The 14,257-nt window shown below is 40.5% G+C and overlaps 2 protein-coding genes and 2 non-coding genes across 4 annotated transcripts; 1 reads left to right on the top strand and 3 right to left on the bottom strand.

Annotated features, from left to right (window-relative positions):
• Positions 1-12: 12 nt before the first annotated feature.
• On the bottom strand, positions 13-6,112 carry gnl3 (G protein nucleolar 3). Its single transcript, XM_089011153.1, has 15 exons — positions 6,016-6,112; positions 5,862-5,920; positions 5,649-5,789; positions 5,086-5,199; positions 4,915-4,995; positions 4,709-4,844; positions 4,508-4,611; positions 3,402-3,561; positions 2,153-2,240; positions 1,862-2,039; positions 1,297-1,439; positions 954-1,090; positions 623-813; positions 365-416; positions 13-279 (listed from the first exon to the last, which is right to left on the bottom strand). Exons 1-15 carry the CDS (start codon positions 6,026-6,028, stop codon positions 185-187), a joined length of 1,692 nt encoding a protein of 563 aa, XP_088867279.1. The 5' UTR covers positions 6,029-6,112; the 3' UTR covers positions 13-184.
• On the bottom strand, positions 1,165-1,240 carry LOC148890038 (small nucleolar RNA SNORD19). Its single transcript, XR_016116770.1, has one exon. It is a non-coding gene; the product is annotated as a small nucleolar RNA SNORD19 (small nucleolar RNA).
• LOC148890037 (small nucleolar RNA SNORA47) lies at positions 3,667-3,802 on the bottom strand. Its single transcript, XR_016116766.1, has one exon. It is a non-coding gene; the product is annotated as a small nucleolar RNA SNORA47 (small nucleolar RNA).
• A 381-nt stretch (positions 6,113-6,493) lies between the features above and the next one.
• LOC148890035 (uncharacterized) lies at positions 6,494-9,285 on the top strand. The gene is made up of 2 exons (XM_089010498.1): positions 6,494-6,794; positions 8,363-9,285. The coding sequence occupies exons 1-2, from the start codon at positions 6,614-6,616 to the stop codon at positions 9,256-9,258; spliced, it is 1,077 nt and encodes a 358-aa protein (XP_088866624.1). The 5' UTR covers positions 6,494-6,613; the 3' UTR covers positions 9,259-9,285.
• The last annotated feature ends 4,972 nt before the right edge of the window (positions 9,286-14,257 follow it).

Raw genomic sequence — 14,257 nt, 5'->3', positions numbered from 1 at the left:
AAAACAAATGAATTGAATTGGGCTGCAGAAGGAACTGGTTTATTCGATGAGTGGCATCTATATACAAAATGGATTGCATCATACAGGGCATGATTATCAAATCTGAGAGGTGGATATATATACACACACATTTTTGGACTATTGATCATAAAACGCTTGCAAATTTGCATCGAGCGAGTAAAGTTCATTTAAAATATGCGTTGAAATCGTAGGCATCTTCTGCTCCCGCTACGGAGGAGCCGATTTCGATGGTCTCCGACTTGAACTGGACTGTTTTTTCTGGAAAGAAAATGCCATTCGGCTCTTTAGTGGACGTTTGGTCACGTTGGTGAATGAAATATCGGGAGTTAGAAACAAAACGTACCTTTGGGTGATATGTTCTCTTGTTCTTCTGCATTTGTTGCCGTCTGTTCAGGCTGTGAGGAAATAAAAACACAAAAAAAAAAAAAAACTAAGAGGTGGAAAGATGACTGTCTTTAGAAGCTGGTTCACCAAACAGGATCAGAGTTGGATTAGAAGTCTTCATGGGTGAATCCAGACTTGCGTTTCTGTCCTCATTTCCATGCTAAGGTGAAACCTCAGACTTCTAAAACAAATTTGCAACATTAGCCACGTGGAGTACCTCTTCTTTGTCCTCCTCCTCCTCGTTGTCCACCACCTCAACCTCTTCTTGGTCCTCTTTCTCTTTCACGTCATCCTCAACAGACCCACCACCATTTCTTTCTTCGGTGAGGTCACTGACCACCAGCTGACCTTTAGTGGGACCATTGGATGTAAAGTTTATGCTGCCGGATTGTGTTGGGAATTTTATACCTTCAAAGAGAAAAGAAAAAAAAACATCAACAGCGTGGATTAGAAGTCTTCATGGGTGAATCCAGACTTGCGTTTCTGTCCCATGACACAGAACCTTCGCCCGAAATGTGCATTTTGTACGTGAGAGCTGATCCTCGTACTTGTCAGAGTGCTCTGGTTGGCGCTTTGCAGTTTTTGCCGATCCAGGTTGCTCCACATGTCGGCGACGACGTCGTCCGTTACGTAGGCAGGGGGGCTGTGTTCGTCCGTGGCCTTGCAGTAGTAGCTCAGCTTGGCTCTGTTAGAAATCAAAACATGGACGCGCCTTGACAATTGCACTTGCATCGCTCACACGACATTTTGTCAGTGTGGTGCAGTGTTTGGATCAGAGTTGGATTAACGGTCTTCATTGTGAAATCTCTGCTGTATGTTTTTGTCCTCATTTCCACACTTTTTTGCTCTGTCATTCATCATAATAATCATTAAAAAGTTTCAAAAGCTCACCCGGTCCAATCATCCAGAAACACTGAAGCAGCCAGCGCCAAATTCGCGGTTCCGCCCTTTTGCAAGAAGCCCCGTTTTTTGGCCAATAGGTTGAGAAATTCCGTGGCGTTTCTGTAGTCGGCGATATTGTATTGAAGTATGATCTGAAACGCCAACCAAAGGTTTGAGGGTGACTTTTTAACAAAAGGATTGTATTCGGATTACTCTACAGCAGGGGTGTCAAAGTCATTTTTGCCGCGGGCCACATTGTAGTTATGGTTTCCTCTCGAGGGCCGTTATGAATTTGGGGAACCCATTAGAATGTTTAAATCCCTTCAAATATTACATATAGAGCACACAGAAAATTAATGAATAACTCGTTTTCAAATCTGAAGTCAAGAATAATGACTTTTATTGTGGTTGACATCCAAAAATATGACATTTTGGCTCAGATTTCAGCAATCATCATGGAATGCAACAAGTTTGATTTGCTTTCGCGGGCCGAAAAAAATGATGCGGCGGGCCGGATTTGGCCCGCGGGCCTTGACTTTGACACCTGTGCTCTACAGGATAGTAAGCAAGTGACCTGAGTTGTGTTACACTGTTTGAGCAAAGTCCTAACAGCCTCCTGCACGGTCTCCTGGCCGTCTTCCACTTGCAGGCTCCTCAGAGCCATGGTGGACGCCGGGTTGGATGGACAGGCCAAGATTCCCGGACTATCAACCAAGTTCACATTATGCGACAGTCGCACCTCCTGCATGGATCTGACAGGAAAAAAAAAAACAAAAAAACTAAATCAGGCTTCAGGTGAAGATTCTTAATCCAAATTGGAAATGGTTCAATGAGCAATGTTGGTGTACATTGCGCCGTAACTCACTTTGTGATGCCTCTTTTGGTACCAGCGATGCATGCAAGACTTCCCTTCAGATTATTGATGAGGCTGCTCTTCCCCACATTCGGAAAGCCTGGATGGAAATAATTCATCAAAGTGTAATTTTAAGCATTTCTTGATTTGTACCCGAACACGGCCGTGCCCAATTTTATTGCAAAACGCAAATTGAAGGTGTGTCATTTCCGTTTCAACCAATTTAAATGGCCGCCAATTATAAACTAGTTTTCACCATGAAACGTGAAATACAGTGATCCCGTGTCTTACGAACTTAATTGGTTCCCAGACAGAGTGTGTAAGGCGAAAAATGTGTATCCCAAAAAATAATTTCCCATAGGAAACCATTAAAATGAGAATAATCCGTTCCCAGGTCCCCATCTAAGCCTTAAAACTACATGAAATATACCTTATTTTACGTATAATAAATGTGCTATGGTATTGTAATTGTAAAAAGAGATAAACTGTACTTTATAATAAAGTCGTTTTATTTACCTTTGTGATGGTCGTTGTGGCCATTTTGAGGAATGATTGCTTGTAAGCTTTGGCAGCTTTATCGTCAGAACTGGCTGCCTCACCAAGACGAATGACACTATGAATCCCTGTACGACGCTTAAAGTTCTCGAACCGTCCGTGGCTAGCCTTGAAATCATCAATGGATGACGAACTTCCAGGTTGCCTCTTGACGATATCTGAGTGAAGTTGCTTTCTCTGCGATAATTTTATCTAGTTCCTCATCAATTGTGTTCTGTTTAGCTGGGTTGATAGCTTTTTGCATCAAGTGTACAGATGGCTTGTGCGGGTATTTGTGGCGCCTGATTGATGGTATATTTTAACCTTCCAGTCTACACTCTGCTTTTGAACTATAACAGATGAAACGAGTTCAAATTTCACTCTTTTCTATCCATTTTCTCAGCATTTCACTTTTGTTATTTTCACTTTTGTTTTTAGTTTCAAGCACTGTCGTCGCCCTTTCGTGTGTGTGTGTGTGTGTGTGTTTTCTCACTCTCTCGACACATCACTCATTGTGGCAGCCCCGTGTGTATCCCAAAAATAGTTTGTATGCCAAGGTAACATTTTCACAAATGTAACGTTTGTAAACCGAAAAGTTCATACACAAAGGGGTTCGTAAACCGAGGTATCACTGTACTTGTCAGGTGTGATTCAAAATCCCTGCGTTCCCCCCCCCCCCCCCTAAAAAAAAACACAACTTGGGTATTGGCAGTCATAAGCATCTTACCAACTACGCCAACTCTAAGACGAGTGCCCTCCTCCATGCCAGCGGCGTAATGTGAGAGCAGCTCATTCAGAAGAGTGCTTCCAAAGCAGGCACCTCCTTTGGAACCATTTTCGACTTGATGAATAGAGACCTTGATCCTGAATTTCCTCTTCTTCCCATTCTGATTGAGATTTAATCACAAGCCACAGTGTGGATGACATGAAGAAAATAAAGTTATGGACATAATAATCATAATCCAAGCATAGTTGAACAATCTCCCATCAAACACTTGTTCACAAACACACAAATTAAGCTGAGCACAGAGCCGAGCTACGTCATTGGGTGGTTTGAGCGTTACTGTCGGAGGTTGTAACCAGTTCGGAACAACACCACACAAGTCGTCGAACCTTCTCAGACCTCCATTGAACTTCAATGCATATGATTCCGCTGTGCTCTAAATTATATATATTTTAAAAAGTAATATTTAAAATCATATTAGGCTGCCATGTTGCGGTAAAAGTTGACACGGTTGCTATTTTTAATCACGGTGGGATATCATTAACTGGCTCACTGCCATTCCCGAATTTATCCGGGAATTGAAAAGTGTGACGTGTAGCGACATTCCCGAATTTGGTCGGGTTTGGCTTTTTCTTGCGGAAGGTGTCGATAAAGCACTAGTCAGACCTCTGGCAATGTTTTTTTTCTCTTCCACGAGGGGGCAGCATTTGCCTTTTGTCCATGTAAGCGCTTTGATCAAGCTTCAACTGTTGCGAAAGCGCTATATAAACCAATATGTATGTATTGAATTGTATTTTGGACAGCACCCCAATTTCAAGCTCAGATAACTCCAGACCCATATAACTTAAGGATTAATACTTTTTTTCCTGATGAAAGAAGAGAGTCTAAGGTTTCTAACACTTTATTGAATGTTTATCTCGTCCTAAAACTCAATATTCTGTTGGTCCTGCAATTTGAGTGAAAATGACAAAAACCATGGCATTGGAGTGGACGCATTTTTCCACATTGTCTGGCGGTGAATGAGTTAAACTATTATACAAACCTGACAAAGTATGTTACATTTTTTTTTTTTGAAGAGAGTCCGCGTTTAAATGTATTATGCCCCCTACCGGTTTTTCACATTGAGCTTGCGTCGACGCTTTGAAGGCCACAACTGGGAACTCCTGCTCTAACTTCTGAATCCACTGCTCCACATTTTCTCTTGGCACCAAGTCTAGGGCAAAATACAAACAGACCACTCAATTTCAGTGCGTGCCAATAATGTGAGCCTAACACACAAAGTAACGCAGTTCAGAATCTTGCCAATGTACCTATTTTGTTTAAAACAAAAAGCAGTTTCTTGTTGCCTTCCTTTTGGAGCACCAGCTCCTCCAGCTGTGGACACCTGCAGCCAAGTGGATCGCGTGCATCCAAAACTTCTAATATAACATGAGATGCATCGATGACCTGAAGAGTGGGAAATGATACCATGAGATCAAAGAAAACCACTGGGAAAAACAGTCATGAATGTTGTTACCTTATTCAGTTCAGCACACTGAAACTTTTGAGATTTCCTTAATTCCGCATTCTTTCTTTCTGGATACTTTGCAGTCTTATCCTTCAATAAAGTGACAAATAGCAGTGAATGAATTTAAAATATACATATACATACATCTGAATCCAAATTTCACTGTTTTTTTTTCGTTACCTCACATGCTTTTTTGGCTTTGGGTTCTTTTTCTTTTTTAGTCTTTTCTTGTTTCCTCTTCTTAGTGCGCTCGACTTTTGCTGCTTGTTTTTGTCTCTCTTTCTCCTCTTCAATCTGAGATCACAGGGAAATTATTAAAAACTCTCCCACCTTTTCGATCATCATCAGCATGCCAGAGAAGATCTATGGAGCAAGCCCTTTCATTATTTGACACACTACTTTTTCCCTTGAAAATTCAGCACACTACTAGATCTATTATTAATGAGACAGAACTCCATTTGTTGACATTTGCATGCTAAAAATAACACTAGTTAGTTTTGTCCCCTCAGTACAGTGCTTCTAAACCCGGATTCAACATCTCAGCAAATAAACGTGTGAGGGTGGTAGACTTATATAACAAAAAAAGAATAAACTGGAAATTATCAGTTCCAGAAAGACTTTAATATTCCCACAATGATGATATTTTATTTAAGGTGACAATCAGTAATAAGACAAGCGTTTTAGTGGGTTAAACGTGCGACTATGAACATTGAATGAGAGATCAAACGCCTTCCTATACGAACCTGGAGTCTCCTCTGCTCAGCCTCCCGCAAGACTTCCTCCCTAAACGGAGCACTACTTGGCACTCCTGGATCTTTCTTCGGTCGTTTGCCCGGCCCTTTCTTCTTTGCCTCTTTTTTTAACTTTCTGTTGTGCTCTCGGACCTAGAAAAACACAGTTAAAGAGAAAGAGGACGCGTAAACCTAGGAAACTATTTAAAGAAATCTTGATCTTACCTTCTTTTGAATTTTGTACCGTTTAGCACATGACACTCGCTTACTCGCTTTCTTTAGCTCTGATAAAATGAGAAAAACATTTTAAGTAGCAAGCAAGGGTGTTGTAATTGTATATTTGCTTGTAAGTCGAACATGAATAAAAATCTCGACTTACTCGGTCGTTTCATCTTGAACTAAGGTTGACTGTGCCAACGTGAAGCAGCAGACACCATATGCACTTGCACGTGTAGGCCTAGAAATACGTCACTTCCGCCCTAAGCACTTCACTCAATAATTTCTAGCGCCATCTATCGATCGGGAGGTTCATTACTCTGCCACGATAAAAAAACGACAATTACTGTATATCATTTGTCTATTAAATTAGAAATTATAATCTTGTGACCATGAAAGAAACACCAATATATAAAAAATACGTTCACTTATACTGTAGCACTTTCAAGCTAACACTTCCTTGTGCACACATTGATAATGGATGCCGTTTACAGTACATTATAGTGCAATATTAATGATAAGGATTACTGTAGATTTAAAAAACGACTGTATTCACGCAATCACTTCCATGCATGTTTTAAAGTTTTTTAACTGTCAAAGATTACACTAATAACTGTATTCCAACCTGAGGTATGGCCAAAAGTAAACTAAACAGACGAGAGCTGAAGGAAGAAACGATTGGCGATTGTCACGTGACTTGAGCGTCTCATCCTTTTTTTGGATGGTGGGAGAACGAGCCATTCTCCGCGTAGCCCAGTACGATGACCAAACTGCAATTTTTGAACGTCTTCTTGACCGAGCGGCTCATGCTTGCTGCCCAAGAGATCTACAAGTCTGTCGAGGACACAATTTTGGAGTACCAAGAGGAAATAGCCATCCGAGAGCGGGAGAACGACCATTTGAGACGCAGGCTGCGAGATGCTGGAATTGAAATATGGCCAGGTTAGCGCCAATAAAAGCTAACATCTGCACGATTTATTTCCTAATCCGAAAACTTGAGTTGTTTAACGTTGGGTGCTAGATGTCCAAATAGGAAAATAAAATAAAACCACCTACACAATAAACAAGCAACGAGGCAACAGATGATAGTTAACGTTAGCAGCAGTATTGCTGCCGTTGTTGTTGTAGAGTGGCTAGCGCGTTAGCAACCTTTGTTCTTGAGTGAACTTGCTCGCCACTACAAACCTACTTGATCGTTTCTTCGTTGCATTACACGAATGCTTGTTTATTTCTTTATTTGCGCGGAAGAGCTACATAACTGTAGTTACCCAAACACTGTTCCCATACTCTGGTCAGAAAGTACCAGTCAGTATGTATAACTTACAGCCTCCATTTTCAGAATACTAATAAGAGTGTGGACAGTGACAAGAACAATACAGTGTAATGAGACATTTATATAACTGTAACCACGAGGAGTTGGTCCAAGTTTTGTGTTTGTTGTGCGGGTAATCTAAACAAAACTGCAGCAGTCAGATTGTGATCGATTCAATTCCCCGGGAATACGATGAATAAAAAATAAGGATGGATAAAAATATTCTGAGGCATGATATAAAAAGAGATCCCCACCCATAAAGCTCTTGGCACTGAGTATAAAGCAAGCAAATGAAAAAAAAACAGCTAGATGCAAAAAGGTAAAGGTACTATCCATAACCTGGACATTTCTAATGTCTTGACTGTTGTAAAACAATGAGTGTAACATATTCTTAAATCAGTTTACAATATGTTGGCATTATTATTTTTGTTCATGCAGCCTCCCATTTCTTTCTGTAATACATCAGGTTTTCATAATAATAGTTTAGTAGTTATCAAATATAACTCATAATATAAGTCATGTGTTTAGCAATATTTATCGATATATCCGATCCTGCGGCATGTAAATTTTCTCCTTGCGTTCATAGAAATAGTATCGTAATAAGCAGTACTATCGATATAGCCGATATCGATATAACGAGACTTTACTGTAATGAAAATTCAATATCTCAATAACCCAATGTACCAGAAACAAAAGACGTTCATTTTTAAAAATCAGGATGAAAAATATGCTAGGCACACAAAGATTAACTCATTAAATGCCATTTGCAAATTGAAAATATGACATAAAGCGCCATTCCCCATTTTCTTGGGGGGTGCCAATAAAGCGCTGATCAGACCTCTAGCAATGCTTTTCTCTACCACAAGGTGGAAGCATTTGCCTTTTGTACAGCCACCCCCCCACTTGCACCTCATATTACTCCAGACTCATATAACTTAGGAATTAAGTATTTTTTTTCTGATGAAAGAAGGGGGTCTAAGGTTTCTTACGCTGCATTGAATGTTTATTTAGTTCTAAAACTGAATGTTTTGTAGGCCCTGGAATTTGAGTGAAAATGACAAAAACCCTGGCATTGGAGTGGACACTTTTTGCCCACAGGTCTGGCAGTGAATGAGTTGAAATTTGCTGTTGGGCCCTGTCACGATTAATCATTTATATTAATCTGATTAACTTTGGGCTCGGTTGATTGTGTCCTCAGACCGTCCGTCAATGCCTTTGCTGGAAAACGCCGAGCATCCGCGACGCGAGTGGAGTCCGAGCATGGGGCATCAAGAGCGTATTCCAATCCAAGTCAAGGAGAAGCAAGATCTTCCGGTCAACCAAGGGGAGCTCCACGGTTCTTGCAGCGCTTCAGAAAACATGTTCTCACCGGCGCATGTCGCAAATGAGTATGTGCAGGATGGCCCTCACACGTCCGCCTTAGCCCAGAATCAAGGTGTGGAGAACAGAGAGCAGGATCCCGACTCTCACGGCCCTTCGAGGCACGTGAAGTCGGAGAGTGGAAGCGGCCACCCGGCCTCCGTTTCCTCCAATAACAGCGGACAGCCCCTGGCGCCGGTCAACCCAAACTGCCCCAACGACAACAACATTGACATCATAGGGGTGGAAAACGGAGGGCAGATGGTCGGCGCCAAGGGAGACGAACCCGTGGCAAAACCGACTTGTCATATGCGCAACCAAGGAGCCAACGCTGCCGAGTGCCCACATCAGAAATCCCCGCTACAAGGCCACATGTCATCCTTCTCTTGCAAGGTTTGCGGAGAGGCCTTCAGTCACATCGGACACTTGCACGTCCACGTGCAAGTGCACACGCGGGAGAAACCGTACCGCTGCGGCGTTTGCGGAAAGTGTTGCAGCTCCGCCGGACGATTACAGGAACACCAGCGCAGCCACACTGGGGAAAAACCCTTCCGCTGCCAGATCTGCGGCAAGGGATTCACCCAAATGGCTCACCTCAAAGTGCACATGAGGATCCACACGGGGGAGAAGCCGTACAGCTGCCCCGTGTGCGGAAAGTGCTTCAGTCGCTCTGACAAAATCAAAAGGCATCTCCAGACGCATAGTCGAGAGGGGACCTATTTTTCAGGACAATGATGTGCTGGTCAGATGTTTTTTTTTTTTTTTAACAAAAACAATTGTTGCAGTTTAGTAAGACCTTTGTACTAATTTAGAACTTGGAAATTATTATTTTTTTATTACAAAGAACAATACTTCTTCATTCCATGTTCCCCTTTTTTTTTTTTAAATCGGATTCCTACATTTGACATTATTTTTTTTGGGACGTTTATTACGTTATCTTAATAGTATCTGTCTTGGATTTAAAGGACAACCGACACCACTTTTTTGTTTCCTAACTGACATCAGAAAAACGTTTTCTAGCATCGAAAATACACAAAACACGCAGGATGGTATTTTTAGTCAAATGGAAAACACCAATAAAAATGACTTAAAGCAGGGGTGTCAAAGTCATTTTTTGCCGCGGGCCATATTGTAGTTATGGTTTCCTCTCGAGGGCCGTTATGAATTTGGGGAACCCATTAGAATGTTTAAATCCCTTCAAATATTACATATAGAGCACACAGCAAATTAATGAATAACTCATTTTCAAATCTGAAGTCAAGAATAATGACTTTTATATTTTATATATATATTTATTTATTTTTTTATAAGTTTGATTTGCTTTCGCGGGCCGAAAAAAATGATGTGGCCGGCCAGATTTGGCCCGCGGGCCTTGAGTTTGACACCTGTGACTTAAAGTGTCTAAAAAGTACTTCGAATTGAAACCGGAAGTGGCCAGTTTCAGAAGGTCCTTGCTCGAGAATCAAAACAATGGATTCAGATTCGGAGAACATGCTTTCCTGTTACTCATCCAGTTATGAATATGATTACAAAAGTTCTGAATTGCTGTCAGCGCATATCAAATAGTAGTCTTGGTGCAACACACAATGATTCACCATCACGTTATTTATGTGTTTCCCTTCTAATTTCGCCATCAACACTACAACAGAAAATGGCGCCCAAGCTCCGTTGAAAATGGGATCATTTGTCTGCTGGGAATTTGTGTCAGTGCATATCAAATAGTAGTATTGGTGCAACACACAATGATTCACCATTGCGTTATTTATGTGTTTTCCTTCTAATTTCGCCATCAACACAAAGTTTTCAGACCAAACAAAGTACCCAAAATACATTGTGTGTCGCTTTCTCATTCAGGGGCGTTCCCTCCGTGACGTGAGGACTCGTCACCAACTCAAAAACAAAACTTCCTGAATATTCAGCGCAAGTCTTAAAAGGTAAAATATAGCTATATGCGGTGGAATCTTTGTAAAATACGCTCAGTCATTTGAAGCTATTTTACAAATTATGTACACAACTTGTCCGGAGACGTCGGTTGTCCTTTAAACACGCATTTCTGATCACTGTAAATTGTGGGTCACGATCATTTTTTTCCTGCATTAAAACATATTCGCCTCTTGGGGGCGCTCTAACTTCAATGCAAGATCCGATCAACTTCAACGGTCTTTTGTTTTTATTGACCTGGTGAATTCGAACCATATCCAATGTGTCACATCTGCTCTCTGGATGACCAATATTGTTTATAACTTCACCTCAGTGACAATTAGAAATGTAACGATTAATCATGACATTTGACTAAAAGTGGAGGGTTAGAGTGTCCATTTTGCAGTGAAATGTCCGTTCGCGTGTCAAGACGAAAACAGGAAACGAATCCAGGAATTTTAGTGACAAGAGGCCCCGCAGACTTTTTTTTTATGTGATTTGAATTCCAGTATTCGCATTTATTTGCCAATAAAAATACATATTTTTTCAATCTGAGTGTATTTATCACAGATGAGCTGCAGGTTTTATTTATTTGTGACTTACGTAAAACATACATGTTAAGCCTCACGATTTGGTCGGGAGACTCCCGATTTTGACCACAGTACTCACTTTATAAAGTATTGACACAATATAGTTCATTTGTAAGGTGAAACAAAAAAAATATATTTTTTATATAGCTAATTGAATGTATAGATAAAAAATGAAAGTATTTTTGCGTTTTATTTACTTCTAATTTACACTTTTATAACACTCATATTATTTTAACACGCACCACAGAGTCGCGAGTCCGAAAATATACTGATTTCAAATTTCTGAAACTTAACGTGTATGAAAACGTGATTTCTCAATCTTTAAATCTTAAGATTTGACACAACCCAATCATAAACTTGCGTAGTTTGAGTCCTAAAATTGAAATAATTGACGATAAAGTAAATATGTTTTTTTTTTGTCCAGTCCATCCATTCTCCAATCCGCTTTTATCCTCATATGGGTTCTCCTTTAGTTTCATGATAGAGGAAATACTTGAGTTATGGGTGCATGTGTGTGTGTTTTAATTCCAAGAACCCTTATCCATTGCTCTGAAGTCATAAAAACATCTCACTCCCACTCGCTTTCCCGTATCATTCCTCATCTGTCACATCCTAACCTGCACTTCTTGTGTTGTTGTTTTTAAATGACATTGACATCAGCATGTGTAGCTCCTGACTATGTCATATCATATGTTTGATCTTCTACAGCGAAAGTTTTATTTTAATTGTTTATGTTTGCTTCATGTAACCTTTTCACCATTGGGAAAAGTTGGGGTTCAGATGGAAACATTTGATCGAATGCAGAGCTCGCGGGGATCATGGCGAATAGTGTCAGATTTTATTGCTTCTGCTTTACTGGACTGTGCGAAAGAAATGGGGAGAATGCTACAAAAAGAAACATTTTTTTTTTCTTCTTATTTTTGTTTCAATGAGCTCTGCTCTGTGCTTTGTCTTGTTTAAAACAATATTTTGCACAAACTTGCTGTTTGAAACTGGTGTGCACTATTTGCCTTTGAAAAATTCTCATAAGAAAATAAGAAAAGGAGATGGTGGTGGGGGTAGTAAATGTGGTCTGAGACTATTCATGTACACTTCCAAACAGTCGGGGCTTACATTTATTACGTTGCTCCGTAGCCAAAATACACCAATAAATTGTGTCCCAACTTGCCCCGATCTTATTGCTCAAATTTACCCCATGGGTAAGCGCTAACGCTAGCGACAGAACGCACCATTTGCTGCTTGTAATTTCTGACTGTTGTAAGAAATGAAAAATGATGTCCTTTGGCCTTTACGGAGAATGAGAGTGAAAGAGAGGGAAGGCAAACGGGAAGTCTCAGTTGGAGTCTTGGTTCAGTGGGCACAGTTTAGCGGCCCTCATTAGGGCAGAAGCTTCATCAAAGACTACGCTCACTAACAAGCTTGCAGCTCTGACCCAAGCCAGGCGACAAGGTTCACCGCAGCGCAAGGGATGAATTTCCAACCGTTTGGATTTTGTTCTCTACGGGGCCTCCTCTCTCGTTTGCTTCCTAGAAATCATCGGGCGGTGATGCTACAACATTTTGTGTGCACATCCGCTCAGTGTAAAAATGGGCACACCTTTATTTTCATTGTAAAAATGAAGATTGTAAAGAGCAATACATTGGGGAGACTAAATACGTTCTCTAAAAAAAGACTTTATCAACATCGCAGGGATAATACTAGTGGGCCTCAATCTGCAGTACATATGCACCTAAAAGCTAGCAACCACTCATTTGACGACAATGAGGTTAAAATCTTAGTGAAAGAAAATAGATGGTTTGAAAAGGGCGTAAAATAAGCTATTTTAATAAAACAGCAAAGCCCTTCACTAAATCGCCATGGTGGGGTGAGGTTTAATTTGGATCGTGCTTACAACATACTTCCTACTTCATCATGTTTTTTTGCTGTTATATAAATCGTAACATCGGCAAATGTAACTGAAAATAGACGTGGCCTTGTAAAATAAGCTATTTTAATAAAACAGCAAAGCCCTTCACTAAATCGCCATGGTGGGGTGAGGTTTAATTTGGATCGTGCTTTCAGCATACTTCCTACTTCATCATGTTTTTTTTTGTTGCTGTTTTATAAATCGCAACATCGGCAAATGTAACCGAAAATAGACGAGGCCTTGGACCAGGTGGACTCCTCATTATATTGTATTGTGTTGTATTGAATGTTACGTAGTCCTCAATACAATACAATACAATACAATACAATACAGTAAAATACAATAAAATACAATAAAATACAATACAATACATCCTAATTTATATAGCGCTTTCATAATAGCTGCAGCTGTAACAAAGCCATTCAATAGTCAACACAAAGCAAAATAATAAACACACCAGGAACATAAAAACATGGACAGTTGTGCAATCCTAACAACTTTCCCCATGTACCATGTAAGTTATATGAATCTGGAGTTATCTGAGCTTGAAATGGGGGCGGCTGTACAAAAGGTAAATGCTGCTCCCTCATGGGTGGGAAAAACATTTCTAGAAGTCTGACCGTAGCTTGAAACGCACCCACCCCCCACCCGCAAGAAAAAAACAAAACCTGAACAAATTCGGGAATGCCACTACACGCCATGCTTTTTTGAATAAATTCTGAAATGGCAGTGAAAAAATGGTCATAGAAAGAAAATGATTGACACATATCTGTTGAATTCTTTACGGCTAAGTAGAGCGCGGACATTGTAAAATACAGTACATTTTGAAAAGGTTGCATGAAACCAGGTTTTGATATGTCAGGGTTTATATTTCTGAATGGCTATACCTCATTTGTTGCTGTGGAGCTCCCTGCTGCGGCTTTGCCGTCATAAAGACATTATCTCTCATGGCCATAAAATGGAGAACTGCTGGAGGACATCACGTGACATAATTATTTCTCTCTTTTTAGGGATCTTTGAAGAGTTATTTCACTTTCTCACTCCCTCTCTCTGTCTCCAATCTAATGCAAAGTAACCGAATAAGGTACATGACAGTGAAGCTTAAGGGATAACAGACGTCTCCGGACAAGTTGTGTCCATAATTTGTAAAATGGCTTCAAATGACTTCTACTGAGCGTATTTTAATAAGATTCCACCGCATATAGCTACATTTCACCTTGTAAGACTCGCTTCCGAGTCTTGTTTTTGAGTTGGTGACGAGTCCGTACGTGACGTAACTGAAGGAACGCCTCTGACCGAAAAAAGGACACATTGTAGC

The sequence above is a fragment of the Hippocampus bargibanti genome, linkage group LG12, assembly GCF_051943395.1.
Source record: "Hippocampus bargibanti isolate YZ-2025 linkage group LG12, ASM5194339v1, whole genome shotgun sequence".
NCBI lineage: Eukaryota > Metazoa > Chordata > Actinopteri > Syngnathiformes > Syngnathidae > Hippocampus > Hippocampus bargibanti.
This window is presented reverse-complemented; position numbering and strand designations above follow the sequence as displayed.

Bases quoted from the DNA above. Each gene is read 5' to 3' on its own strand.
- gnl3 (XM_089011153.1), bottom strand. The intron at 2,241-3,401 runs GTAAGATGCTTA...ATTTCCATCCAG, and splicing joins TCTTAGAGTTGGCGTAGTTG to GCTTTCCGAATGTGGGGAAG. The intron at 2,040-2,152 runs GTGAGTTACGGC...TTTTCCTGTCAG, and splicing joins ACCAAAAGAGGCATCACAAA to ATCCATGCAGGAGGTGCGAC.
- LOC148890035 (XM_089010498.1), top strand. From the start codon at position 6,614: ATGACCAAACTGCAATTTTTGAACGTCTTCTTGACCGAGCGGCTCATG. The intron at 6,795-8,362 runs GTTAGCGCCAAT...TTGTGTCCTCAG, and splicing joins TGGAATTGAAATATGGCCAG to ACCGTCCGTCAATGCCTTTG.